The sequence below is a fragment of the Globicephala melas genome, chromosome 4, assembly GCF_963455315.2.
Source record: "Globicephala melas chromosome 4, mGloMel1.2, whole genome shotgun sequence".
NCBI lineage: Eukaryota > Metazoa > Chordata > Mammalia > Artiodactyla > Delphinidae > Globicephala > Globicephala melas.
The window spans coordinates 83,664,702-83,679,493 of NC_083317.1; the positions used below are offsets into that span (position 1 = coordinate 83,664,702).

Sequence of the window (14,792 nt, forward strand, 5' to 3'; positions counted from 1 at the left end):
AACAGGGCTTGGTTCTCCTGTCCTCCCATCTAGTGCTCTTTCCCAAAACTAAATTATGCTCTTTTCGACGACTTTTGCTTCCCTCTTTATTATTATTTTTTTAATTTGAGTAAAATTGCTTTACGATGTTGTGTTAGTTTCTGCTGTACAATGAAGTGAATCAGCTATATGTATACCTATATAAAGGACATACGTTTGTTACAAGTAAACAAAGCAGGAATGATAGATTGTTTCTCAGCTTTTTGAACACAAGATTTCATAGTAGATAATGACCCTCCTAGGATCCACAGATCTTTGACATGTCTGAACAGGTATTGTTGACCTTGGTCAGGCAACTAGCTCATTTTGTATAACAATCCTGCACTTTTGTTTTGGAGATTAACCACCAAGTGTGGATTCTAGCTGATCGCTAACAGGATTTTCAAATACATTTGTCTGATTTTTAGCAACTGAGTCTGTGCCAAGATAGACCATTATATTTCACAGTGTAAGGAACATGGTCAGAGCTGCTTAGAGAGGGGAGCTGGAATCTCAGCTCTGACTCTTGGTAGCCAGATGTCTTGCGTACAACATTCAACCTCTCTGAAGTACATAAGGAACATGAAAAAATTCTTTTGTGGCTATAATAATAGCTAAAATATACTGAGTGCTTACCACGATCTAAACACTGTGCATACTAACTCATTAAGGCCTCAGAACAACCCCATACTGTAGGCTTTCTCATTATTCCCCATATACAGATGAAGAGGCCAAGGCTCTTTGATAACGTATGCTTCATGTGTGGAAGAGCAAAACTTGAGCGCTGGCAGCATGGCTCCCACGTCCCTGCCTTTAACTTCATCGCTGTACTTAGCGTTAAGGGAAGGTGCTTCTCAGTCATGGGTGTTGCCAATTAGTGTATGCATTTCCAGCTTCCCATTGTTATGCCTGGAATTACTCAGGTTACAGAGATCCTGTAGAGAATGAGGAGCCCAATGGATTGTCCATTGTTATAAAATAGCTTCAGTGGTCACATAACCTGGGGCAGCAAACAGTGCTTCACTACAAATTTCAACATAACATGTATGGGAAACCCACAGAAAGCCCAAGCTGCTTCCAGTTGTCTCACAGAACTTGAGGCTTGGGAGGGGCCTCTGGAGGCAAGACAGTCAACCTCCAACAAGTCTACCACAGATAAGCATCAGGGTGCTATTGGTGGCATTAGCTGGATGACATTTTGGCCATAGCACCCAGAAATGCTCGTATCCTGTCCTGGATTAATCACAAGTATCCCATGAGTTTCCCAAAGAAACTGTATATACAAGGGTGGTGATGGTGACAAGAATTCAAGTTACCACTTACTTATTAGCCTTGTAGCCATCACCCCCAGTGCAGCCCTCTGGTAAAGCTGGGTTAGAAGCTTCAAGCATAACCAGGGCTTCTCCTACCCAAATCCCAATCTTACTGCCAAATGGCCATGGAGCTTGAAGAAGGGTATCTCTCAGGTGTCTGAGAGCCCTGTGGGAAGGAGAGGAGGGAGGGAGAATGATTGAGAGGAGAGAGCAAGAGCAAGGCTGCCCAATTTCCTCTAGACTCAGCTGATTCTTCACACAGTCATCCTGTCCACTAAAAATACGTTTGCATCAGTTTGGGAATGCAACTGTTAGATCATCAGATTAGCAACGATTTCTGCCTAGGGCAGACATGGACATTCCCTTATATAATCACAGTGTGTTTAAATGGTAAGAGTTTAGTATTTTTCAAATTTTCTGTAATAATCACAAATTAATTACCTGTATAATGGAAAAAATACACTCAATAGAATGTGGTACCTAGAATTGAATCTTCTAATCCAAGAACATCAAGTACAATATTATACATTGCAGATGATTAATGCTAAATATCAGGGCATTAAAAGAATCCAAGAAGTCTGGAATAGTTAAGGAAGATTTCATGAAGAAAGTGACTTTTTAGCTGGGCCTTAAAATTGGGAATGATGGAAACTATGATTTTTACCACATTACATTTACTGATTTGTTGTGGTTTGATGTTTCCTGTGGTGTTGAGTGTGACTTTTTTCTCTTTGAATCAAATGCCTGGGATCAAGGACTCTCTTTTCTGCATCTCTCCTTCACCTCCAATTTCATCTACTACCTTGGAAATCACTGTAGCAGCTCAATGAAGCTTTGTCAATCAACTGCATCAACATGGTCCAAGTTAGGCTAAGTGCTCTGAGTTATTTATAAGCCAAATTAATGGCAGGTTTTCTTTGTCTCTCTAGCTCCTCATCAGAAAACATCTGAGGAATGTTATGTGGAGACGGATTTAAACTCTGTGGAAAAGGAAGATGATGAGACTAAATTTGAAGTCAAGGTAGGATCACCTTTCCTTTACTGATAGAAATTTCTGACATGATATAAGATTGCTGCCATAATTATCAATAAACCAATAAATTGTGTTTCCTTATTTCATACCTACCATCACCTCCAGAAGATGTGCCCATAAAGGCACATAGCACAGACTAGTGCTCCCAAGAGTTGAGGTTTGTAGAATTTCACCCTTTCCTTTCTTCTTAATTGCAAATAGAAACCAAAAGCTCTTTGGTCATAATGTACATAATTGTTGGTAGATATTGTTTTATTGAAGGAAAAGTCATTTTATTCATTCCTATAATCTAACTTCATATTTAAAATTGGTAGAACAGTGTATGGTTTATATATAAAAAGAACATGACAGGGCTTCCCTGGTGGCGCAGTGGTTAAGAATCCACCTGCCAATGCAGGGGACACGGGTTCGAGCCCTGGTCCGGGAAGATCCCACATGCCGTGGAGCAGCTAAGCCCATGCGCCAAAACTACTGAGCCTGCGCTCTAGAGCCCACAAGCCACAACTACTGAAGCCCGCATACCACAACTACTGAAGCCCGTGCACCTAGACCCTGTGCTCTGCAACAAGAGAAGCCACCACAATAAGAAGCCCACGCACCACAACGAGGAGTAGCCCCCACTCGCTGCAACTAGAGAAAGCCTGTGTGCAGCAACAAAGACCGAACGCAGCCAAAAATAAATAAATAAATAAATTTATCAAAAAAAAAAAGACAAAATTACATACAGCTACACACACACACATACACACACACACGTGCGCATATATAGCTGGTGAACTCTGAATAAGCATTGTGGATTGTGCCAAAGTCATTTTCATGCTTTTGATACTATACTCTAGTTGTGTGAGATGTTAACATTGAAGGAGGTTGCGGGGAGAGTACATGGGACTTCCCTGTACATTTCTTTGCAAACTCATGTGAATCTATATATAATTATTTCAAAATAAAAGTGAAAAAAAAAAGCACATAAGCTTTGGAATCTAGCAGACCTAGACTTAAGTGACATAACCTCTCTAAACCTCAGTTTCTCATCTGTAAAAATGGGAATAACAATAGCTACCTCCTGAAACTGTTTTGAGCATTAAGAGAAAATTTGAAAATGGCCAAGCACTATATAATCGTAAAGTAACATTATATTTAAAAACCCAAGCAAAATGAATTGTGAATATATGTTGCTGCACAGCCACCCCAGAAGTGGTCCCTTTCCTCTGCCTCACTAAAAAATTAAATATCTGGGGCTTCCCTGGTGCCGCAGTGGTTGAGAGTCTGCCTGCCGATGCAGGAGACACAGATTCGTGCCCCGGTCCGGGAGGATCCCACATGCCGCGGAGGGGCTGGGCCCGGGAGCCCTGGCCGCTGAGCCTGCGCGTCCGGAACCTGTGCTCCGCAACAGGAGAGGCCGCAGCAGTGAGAGGCCCGCATACTGCAAAAAAAAAAAAAAATTAAATATCTGGCTGACTGAATGGTTCTGAAACAGAAGCCAGTAGACCATGGGCTCAAATGGACTTCAGCAATAGTTCATATCCATCATCAATTCCCAATGTGTCCAAATCTAGGCCCCCCACAGAGACTCCGCTGACCATTAAGGAGTCAGGCAGAAAGTAAGTCTTAGGCTTTTCTTCCTGGAGGCAGAAACAATGTGGGAACTAGTTCCCAGCAGACTTTTCTTAGAGAGAGAAAGCTGCATTCTTCTGTCAGTTTGTTCAGTCATCCTTCTGTGTTCTGGGCAGATAAGGACACTGTCATTGCTGTTTTGGAATCCCTCATGGTTGGAGTTATTGCATCACCATGTCTTCCAGCGTTAGGAAACAGTCTGCAATTTCATACAGTCTTGTAATTTTTTTTTTTTTGGTAGTGTTTTTGTCTGGTTTTGGTATTAGGGTAATAGTGGCTTCATAGAATAACTTTGGGAGTGTTCCCTCCTCTTCAGCCTTTTGGAAAAGTTTGAGAAGGATCAGTATTAGTTCTTCTTTGTATGTTTGGTAGAATTCCCCAGTGAAGCCATCCGGTCCTGAACTTTTGTTTGCAGGGACGTTTTGTTTTGTTTTGTTTTGTTTTTTATTACAGATTCTATCTCACTTCTAGTGATCAGTCTGTTCAAATTATCTATTTCTTCTTGACTCAGTTTTGGTGGGGTGTATGTTTCTAGGAACTTGTCCATTTCTTCCACGTTGTCCAATTGGCATATAGTTGTTCATAGTATCATCCAGTCTTGATCAGTCATTTTTTGAAATGGGCAAATGTAACTAAAATTCACCTGACTTGACATTCATGAAGTCTGTGAAATCATTAAGTAATATAAAAAGGATTTAATTCACCTTCAAAACTGAGCATCACTCAACCATTTTCTGTATGCTGGTCTTCAAAGAATGTCATCTCTGAAGGTGAGGGCTGTGTCAAGTGCACCAGAGCCCAGATTTGGCACCTGAACGCATATGCCATTGCATTGACTCACAATGTGATTGGAACTCACTTCATATCTCTGTGACTTACTTTGCCCGTCTTTAGACAACATATTTATGACCTGCACACTTCATAAAGATGCCGTGGGAGTTGTAAGTACGTTAAGGTTCTCATATATAAGAATTAAAATTAGAGTAAATTATTTCAATAATTGTAAACAATACAATGAGTGCTATTGTTTTGTTTGTTGTAAAAGAAAAAAAGGAAATATTGTCAATAAACATAAAGCACCTTTCCTCAGGGAAGACCTCAAAAGTATTTAAGGCCAAAAGTTTCCATAAGCTACATTCATTATTTACTCCTGTGTTACATACTTGTAAAAATAGACACTGCAGGAGCAGGGGTGGAGATAGAATCAGAGGCCAACAGGGTTGGAAAATGCTGAGTAGAATTCAAAAAGCCCTGACCACCAGATTTCTGGTCTCTTCCTTCTGCTGTGCTGTTTGTTTAATTCAGGCTCCAAGCCCATCCTGCTAAGATGCTCTCTCCCCCTGTGTTTAGGCAGATCACCAACAGCATAGGTACTGCTAAGAAGGCACGAGTACATGCTACCATCATCCTTCTGTGCTTGTGTTGCTTTTTCCCTTACTGTTGCCTTGTTTGGGTATTTAATGAAGGGCTTTTCCCCCAAGAACATATATATTAACAGTCAAGGGAGAAAAGGAAGCAGGGTAGGAACAAAGGCTGCCACACTTCCTCATTTTGGAAAACAGTGGCTGGTCAGACTGCTGCTTCTAAAGCCCAGGGCTATGAGAAGAGTGAGCAGAATCCACAGTCGTGAAAAATATGAATAGGAAGAAAGGGGATTTGTGCACCAAATCCCCAAATCCTGGACTTAGAAATCAGTTTAGGGTCAGTAAATGCAATTAGTGTTTTCCAAGGTGGGTAATATAACCAGGGAAATAATCATTCCAAAATATGTAAGAAAACTAGTAAGAAAAAAAGTAGGTTAGAAAAGAAGGTTTAGATTCATCTCTGCACGGTTCAAAAGAGGGACAAGGAGGTTGATTACCATCAAGAACAATCACTGCTGCTTGTGTTTTGTGGCCACTGTCCAAGACAGATGACCAGGATAAGTACGAGAACATGCATCTGACTCTCGGTGACAATTCTGACACCTTTTTGGCCTTAGGCCTGGAACTGAAAGATGAAATGAAGGCATAACCAGTCTAGGAGAGTGAATCATAACATTGTGATAAATGCCCCTCCTTGCCCTCAAGAGTAAATGCTCACAGGGGGAAAAAAAAAAAAGCTATAAATCCAAACCATTCATGATTGCTGCTGGAGTCACCGATACTCACTACTGCAACTAAAATCATGATAAGGTCTTATCATCAGCAGAGAACTCATTCCCAAAAAAGGCGTTCCCTCTTCTCTGGCAGGAGAATCCTTGGTGTGCCAGTTCGCAGGAACTTGACAAGCTCAACTTGAGGAGGCGGCTGAGATTCTCGGGGCCATCTGGCAGCTGTGAGGGCTGCGCTTGGCTCACTGACACTGTCTGGGAAAGCCATGGTGGAGTCCTTCCCTGTGGCTCCTAGCAGTAGTGATGTGGCTACTTTCTGCCCTTCCCATCACCAGTTGGAAGCTGAAAGCATGACTCACCGGGGCTGCTTTCCCTGGGCTGCTCACATCACGGCCTCTTTGGAGGTGGAAAGAAGCCAAAGGTTGATGAGGATTTCTTTTTCCTGCATGTCAACCCTCAGGAAAAAGGAAGAGCTACTGGCTGTGAGCACCAACGAACAGTGTTCGTTGGGCACCTATTAAAGTCGTTTAAAATAGCGAGATCTTTTCATGCTTCTGAGCAAACAGGCTCCTTCATAAAAATTTTTTTAAAACAAAAAAAGTCAAGGCAGGAAGAGAACAGAGAGGTGAGGGAAGGGTTGCTAACACTGACTGAGGGCTAGACATTGTGCTGGGTGCTGTGTGTACCTGATTTCATCTCAAGTCCTCAATAACTTGTGAGGAAGGTGATGTCTCCTTTGTTTTATCTGTGATGCTGTTGAGGCTCTGAGGAGCTAAGTGAGTTTCCCCAAGTCTAACACAACTAGTAAATGATCCAACTGGAATCTGAAATTAGCAGTTTACTTAATCTAGCAGTTTCCTAATCTATCTAATTTAACCTGTCTACCAGATTGCTTACTTAATCTACCTAACTAGCAGTTTACTTAGCCTTTCATCCCCTAAATTTCCTCTTCTGCAAAATGGAGTTAAATAAAGTAACCTCACAGGTGGCTGATTAAATGAGAAATATATGGAAAGCACCTAGCATGATGCCCGACATACAGAAGATTCTTAGTAATGTTAGTTTCCCATTTAATCCTGTGTTTACAGATAGAATGTTTTGTGTAAAAGATGAGAAGAAGCTGAAGGAAGGTTGGATTCAGGTCTTAAATTAAATAGCTTCTCCTAATCTCGAATATGTATCTTTTCGCCAAATGATCAGAGCTCAGGGCCAAATTTAGTTTTTTGCTTTCTCACTCTTCTGAATCCCCAAATCTTTCATTTACTTTTCTGTTTCTCACCAAGAGAACTATGTGAACCATAAGCACATTTCACTGTTCACTTTCTGTGATGTTTAAAGTCTGGTCATTCTTCGAGATTCAAAGAATCCACCAAATCTTGATCTCCTCAGCCAAGCTCTCTGAACAGTATCTAGAATGAAGATCCTCAAGGTTTCCTGTGTGCTACAACCCCGAGAAGCTTATTCATAATGCAGATTTTCAGGCTCCACCCACAGAGACACTGATTCAGGAGGTCTGGGTTAGGGTCCAGGAATATGACTTTTTTTTTAAAATTTTATTTATTTATTTATTTTTGGCTGCGGTGGGTGTCCATGGCTGCACGCGGGCTTTCTCTAGTTGCAGTGAGCGGGGCTACTCTTTGTTGCGGTGCGCGGGCTTCTCCTTGCAGCGGCTTCTCATTGCAGAGCTAGGCACGCAGGTTTCAGTAGTTGTGGCTCGCTGGCTCTAGAGCACAGGCTTAGTAGTTGTGGCGCACAGGCTTTGTTGCTCTGCAGCATGTGGGCTCTTCCCGGACCAGGGCTCAAACCCGTGTCCCCTGCATTGGCAGGCAGATTCTTAACCACTGCGCCACCAGGGAAGCCCCAGAATATGACTTTTTAACTTATGCATTTGGTGACTAGAATGCAGGTGGTACAAGGGACTGCACTTTTGGTCACATTGGCCTAGAGGCTATATTCATAGGCAATTGGGATAAAGAAGAAATCATTAAGGTAGATATGGATCTCTTAGGCTAATACAGAGTCCAAAATGCAGGAGAGTGAGGATGTGACTAAATTACTGTATGAGAATGTATTTTTCACTGAGGGAACTACATGAGAAAAAAGAGAGAATAACAGTAAGACCACTGTTGGCTTTGCTCTCTCATCAGTAAAAAATGGACATGACTAAAATATTTGATGTATCCAATTTGGGTGGCTTATTCAGCTCAATTTAATATATATCAAAGCAATTGCTACGGATCACATATGGGAAACAATTCTAACATGGGGCCTAAACTCAGGAAACTTACAAGTTTCATGGGGGAAACAACATATTTCCAATAATTTATAATATAAAGCGGAATGACCTACCTCTAGTAAAAGGAATATAATGTGTTAGAAGGCAGAAGAGGGAACAGTTCATAGCAAGTATGTCGGGGTGTTTTTTTCCAAAGGAGGTGGCATTTGAACTTAATTTTTTTTTTTTTTTTTTTGTCCGGTACACGGGCCTCTCATTGTTGTGGCCTCTCCCGTTGCGGAGCACAGGCTCCGGATGCGCAGGCTCAGCGGCCATGGCTCACAGGCCCAGCTGCTCCGTGGCATGTGGGATCTTCCTGGACCGGGGCACGAACCCATGTCCCCTGCATCGGCAGGCGGACTCTCAACCACTGTGCCACCAGGGAAGCCCTGAACTTAATTTTTTTAAGAGTTTTTTAAAAATTTTATTTATTTTTCTTTTTTTTTTTGGCTTTGTTGGGTCTTAGTTGCGGCACGTGGGCTCTTCATTGCCATGCGCCGGCTTCTCTCTAGTTGTGTCACACGGGCTCCAAGGCACATGGGCTCCAAGGCACGTGGGCTCTGTAGTTGTGGCGCACGGGCTCTCTCACTGAGGCACATGAGCTCAGTACTTGTGGCACGTGGGCTTAGTTGCCCCGTGGCTTGTGGGATCTTAATTCCCCAACCAGGGATCGAACCCACATCCCCTGCACTGGAAGACAGATTCCTTACCACTGGGCCGCCAGGGAAGTCCCTGAACTTAATTTTAAAGAATAAATACAACTTTGAAAGGTGGATAAGATAGAGAAGGGCATTCCTGGATGGGGAAGGATGTAAAGCCTCAGAAGTCTGAAGGGAGCATAGGCTATTCCGGGAATAGTCCAAGAAAGCTGGGAAGGTAGACCAAAGACAGGTTGCTGAAGGCTTTCGTTGAGGGTTGTTGCCAGCAAGGGCATTTGTTTATCAGTTTGACATTGGTACAGCAATGAAGAGTAAATTAGATGAAGAGAGGCAGGCTGACCAGCTGCCAGCAGTTGTCACAGTCCAGGTGAGACTTCAATGTTGAGAGCCTACTAATGGCAGTGGCAAAAAAGGAGATGGGCAGAGCTCATACCCATTAGTCCAGGTGTTCTCCCCAGTGCCTGGAATGCTCTAGACTGTCAGAGAAAATTTGATGAATGAAGCAATAGATCAAGGCAGAGAAATAAGGGGATAGATTTAATAGGGAGGGAAAAGAAGATACTGAAAATACCTTCAAGGTTTCCATCTTGGAATCTTCATTGAATGAATTTGTTGCCCAGTATAGAGTACTCGGGGGAACAGTAGAAAGTGAGGACTTATGCAGGCTGAGTCCAGCATTTGTGGTCTCGTGGATCTATAACAGTAACCTACACACTCTCTTTCTGTTAGCTGGGCTATTACTCCTCCCCACACCAGCAAGAGTCAACCAGTTGGCCTTGAGGTTATTTGGAAATTAACTAGGTTAGGGCACTTTTGCAAATCTAATAAAGCATTTTTCAAATTTGTGATTTTATTTATGAGTTAAGTAAGATTTACAGACATGTAAAAATTGTTACGTTAACATTTATGCATTAAAGTTAAAATCACATGAAATCAAACAGTCTGAGAAGATTCAGGATGTATGGACAACTTCTTTTCAATGTCCTTGGGTTACTTATTTCCTCCCCATTTTCTTGGTTTGGGAATGGGAGAAAGGTATCTTGTGACATGTTTCTCACTTTCTGATATTTTTAACGGAAATACAGACTTGCATATCATTGGTAAAACAACGTTGCAATGTTTGGTTTTTTAAGAAGACATTTCCCCCATAAACAAATACTATAAGTAATGTTTAGAGTATTAGTCCAGCCTATAAAAGCCAATTTAACCAGTAAGAACACTGAACTAATTACTAACAAGTCTAGCTGAGAAACTCAAGATCTTAGATAAAAGAGACCCTGGAAAAATTTTGTAAAGTTTCCATCTGGGACCCATTTCCTTATCTTTCCCTAGTCGTTTCCCCTTTCCACAAAGCTTCAGGACCAGTTACGCCTGTCTCCTCAAGCCCTCCAAAGGGCTTCAGTCTATAAAATGTCCTAAAACCTTCCTCTTTCCTCGCCACCCCTCCCCTCCCTCTTGGAAGTCTCCTCCCAATGCAGCTAATCTGGACTAGAATTGGGAGAAATCTGAATGAGCTAGTTCACAGCAATGCAAGGCTGAGTGACTGACAGCCCCTTAACCCTCCTGCAAACACTTGCCATCTTTTAAAACGGACTGACTGCCCTATTATCTAAAGGAATCTTTAGGTAGTGGCTTTTTCAGGCAATGCCAGTGAAGTGTACGAAAAGATGTGCTGGAAAAAGGCCAACGAGAGGGAGCAAATAGGACAGACCAGCCGGGTAGGAATTCACTTGAAGGATAGATTCTCAAGGTGGTTCCTGTTCTTCAGAAGTCCTTCCTATTCTCCACATCAGAACCCACTGAACCTCAAAAATCGGGGGGGGGGGGGTTGGGGTTTCCCCTTTCCCGGCAGTACCAGCAATGGAGAGGGGAGGCTACTCTTTCCCAAGGTTGATGTTTTTCACTCTGGGAAACAGAGTGTCTCTAAGGCCACCCTAGACTGAGGCTGGAGGTGACTGCCCTTTGGAGAGGTTTCCTTTCCTTCCTGCTCTCCTCCTCTAAGCTGTGCCATTCTGTAATTATTCAGTGATTCTTACTTGTCATACCTCTTTTACTTTCTCAGGTTTTCATAATTAATTTGCAATCCCAGAAAAGAGTTAATAACCTTAAACGCTTCTTTCAATGATCACTCTTCATGCTTTAAATGAAGAGGGTGGTTCAGCTCCTTATCTGCCTTACCTTTTCTCTCTCAGAATTAGGTCTAGCAGCTTTCCTTTTTAAGAAATGTGATAATATAATAAATCATACTTTTACCTTAAATTACCAGATACTATCTCTTTAAAAGAGTTGGAGCTGAAATTGCTCTCCAAGCATTCCTAAAAGCATAAAGGGAAATCACCTAACTTGAGGGAAAACTTTGATTCTGTTTCAAATGTTGCTCTCTCTCCTTTGGGGAAGAAAAAAAATGTTAATAATCAATTGAAAATTACCTCTTGATAATTTTTAAAATATAAGTTTAAAAAAGATTCTTCAGACAAATTGAAATAAATTGTTTTTACAAAAAAATTCCTTCAGGTTTGGCACTTCACCTGTTTTTTTTTCAAATTTTGAAAATATATCTTTCTTCAAAATATGGGGAGACAAAACAGATTCTATGTTGCTGAGAAGATACAGGAAGTCATCATTAAAGGTGATCCTAGAAAACCTGCATGTGGGTTGGTGTCATTTTGAAACCAGAGAGAGGCTAGGGTGGAGGTGGGGGTCAGGGAGTGACGCTGGGCCTGGAGCAGCTGCCAGCCTGCCTGCCTTCACTGCCACCCTTTTTCTTCAGAATAAAAGGAACGCACAGGAGGAGGGAGTCTCCCACCTGATTGGCCTCCCAACAGAGTAGTTTATGGGTTGGTTCCCTTTTAAAGCAGTTGATTGAGAAAATCCCTTCTTTGGTGCCCTGGGGCATCCCCAAGTCAGGGTGACTGAAGGGAAACAGGATATGATTTCACAAGAAACTTAGTGCTCTGCTTTAAAATCACCTTACTGTATAATTCACTGAGGCTCATAAGGAAACCCTAACAAAGAAATAAAGCAGCAATTGGTGGGTTGGTCTGCGGTCAGTTTTCTCGGTCCATTATTTGAATCAAAGGACCAATATTTGAAAAAAGCAGGCATTTATTTGAATATGCTCTCTTCCTCCTAGAACTTTCAGAAGCTTAATTTAAAATTTTCCCAAAAGTACTCTGGCTACAATTGAGCTTTCATCTCAAAATTGGAAGCAATAGCACTTATGTTGGCATTTTATATTATAAGCAGAGAAATGTTTCATAGCCAAATGAAACATCTCCCTCATTTTACACAGAAGGAAATGGTTGCCCAGGGAGATTAAGTGACAGCCAACATCTCCCAGCTAGTGAGAAATATGGGGTCCAGTAGCAACTATCCAGCAATTACTGAAGGTAAGGTCAGCATGTTGAGTGCTTTCCATAATTACCTATTTTAATCCCCACACAGTAGATATTAAAGAGCCAACCATAAATGTCATTTATTCTTTTCTTGTGCTAAGCATTTTAATACATTATCTCTAATTACCACAAAAACCTTCTGATGTAGATGTAATACCCCTATTTTACTGACAGAGAACTAAGGTGCTACCCAAGGCCATTTCTTTAAAAGTAAGCCAGGGGGCTTCCCTGGTGGTGCAGTGGTTGAGAGTCTGCCTGCTGATGCAGGGGACACGGGTTCGTGCCCCGGTCCGGGAGGATTCCACATGCTGCGCGGAGTGGCTGGGCCCATGAGCCATGGCCGCTGAGCCTGCGCGTCCGGAGCCTGTGCTCTGCAACGGGAGAGGCCACAACAGTGAGAGGCCCGCGTACCACAAAAAAAAAAAAAAAAAAGAAGCCAGGGATGCCCACCCAGATTTACCTGTCACACCTGAGTTTGCATTCCTTTCACTCTTTAAGAGGTTTTCAAATTACAGGTCACAATGGTGATAGTGAACTCAGTTTGGTGGGTTCACTAGCGTTTTAAAAAAATAAATAAATAAACAGAAGGGAATGGGATAGAATTTAAAAATAGAATGTATCCCATCACAAAATCACACAAACATTTTTCAGTTATACGTACATCTGCTGTATATTTTTTCCCCAACACCAACAAACAATTAATTCTGTACTGTCTACTTGGAGATGGCATCAGATGCCAAACATTGAGGGCTCAGCCTTATAAGACTGCTCCCATGCCCCTTCAGAGACCATCTGCAAACCCACGTTGTCACCTGTGCTTCTGAGACACTGGCTGGCTGTAGGTGCTTCCTAATAGTTACCTCATTAACATAAACTCAAGTGTGGTTGAAAGGGGTTTGTTATAAATATCAAGACACTCTATCACAAGAAATTTAAAGGGTTTTAGGAGCTCTGTGCCAGAAACAGCATGAAGACCAAATATATATTTATGATAAATCACAGTATATGTGTATAAGTATTATTATGTAAACGTTTTTCCTGTGGGTTGTGGTCAGTTTTTAAAGCCACTGCACCAGAACTAATCCATCTAAACCTTAGCAAAACACTGGTATACAGTGCAGTTAACTGCCGGCTCTTATTAAAACAGTCCCCAGATCTGCTGTGGATCCTTCCCGTACATTCTCAAAACCATGGGTGTTGCATTCCATCAAACTTGATTGACAGAGGACCCTCCCTCCACCCTGACACCAACTGTCTGACATGTGGCCACAAGAATATGGGTTGACATGACCAAGTCCATGCCTAAGCATTTCAGCAAGCCCATGAGGTCATCTCATGCATGACAAAGTCTATAAATTAGAGGGACGTTATCATTCTGCATAAAATGATAAAGCCCATACCTGCACCTTAAGTCAGTGTTATTTTTCCATCACTATACTAGGTTGTCAGGAAATAAGAGACTCTGCAATCCACCATACTAACAATAGATCAATAGAGTTGGAAAGAGCACAATTCATTTCACAAGCATAAGCAAGTTTTACAGTGAGAGGGAGTTTTATTAGTAACGGTGGTTACTCTTTCTGATGGTATTGCATGTTGTAGATTCAAAGATGAATAAGGCTGGAGCTCAAAGTCCAGTGAGTGTTTCTGGCACAGTAACATCACAGAGGAGGAACTAGAAAGGGATGCAGTGTAACATTAACTGCTATAGTAATTAGTTCAACATTACATAGAAAATGTGAAGAAAGAGCTTTGGTAGTGTAGTGAAAATACCTAGATTGGTTTGAATCCAGGGACTGGTATTTACTTCTGTATATTGACTGAAATGAAAAATATATTGTAGTCTCTGGTCAAATATAGTTAAGAGAGGGAACTAAAAATTTAGATTCTTATTGAAATGATATCCTATTTTAAAAGAAAAAATATGAACCTGAATGTAAGATTGCTCGTGTATTTTAGAGCTAAATTAACAAACTAGTATCCCAAATCCTCCTTTATTTGTTAGCCGGCTTTGTGGATATGATACCAGATTTGGGAAGACATCTATGAAAAGACAGAAAATCCATGGTTTTCTTTCATACACTGAACACTTTTAAATTGCTGTCTCTGTGGTCTGCATTGTGGATAATAAAACAGCCTTACCTTGACTGCTCTCTGTTAATCCAGGGAGAGGACTCTCTTGCAGTATCTACAACTAACTGAGCAGCCTGTAACTCTCACCTGTTTTGCAAGGTTCTTCCTATCTGTTCATCTGAATCTGGGAAAAGCTCGTCGTCCAACTTTTAGCTCTAATCTACAATTTATTCATTAAATTTCCCTTAATAATACTTTTGCAAGAGGGCCCTTTCTAAATCTATACTCCCTTTTGTGAGAATGTAAAATAACTCATTTAA

General features: G+C 41.6%; 1 protein-coding gene across 1 annotated transcript in view; it reads left to right on the top strand.

Moving 5' to 3' along the window:
* The window catches only part of MCF2L2 (MCF.2 cell line derived transforming sequence-like 2), a 219,525-nt gene that overhangs the window by 118,249 nt on the left and 86,484 nt on the right, over window positions 1-14,792 (top strand). The window contains exon 13 of the mRNA XM_060298371.2: window positions 2,261-2,352. Within this exon, the coding sequence (XP_060154354.1) occupies window positions 2,261-2,352 (92 nt within the window). The remainder of the gene's footprint in view (window positions 1-2,260; window positions 2,353-14,792) is intronic.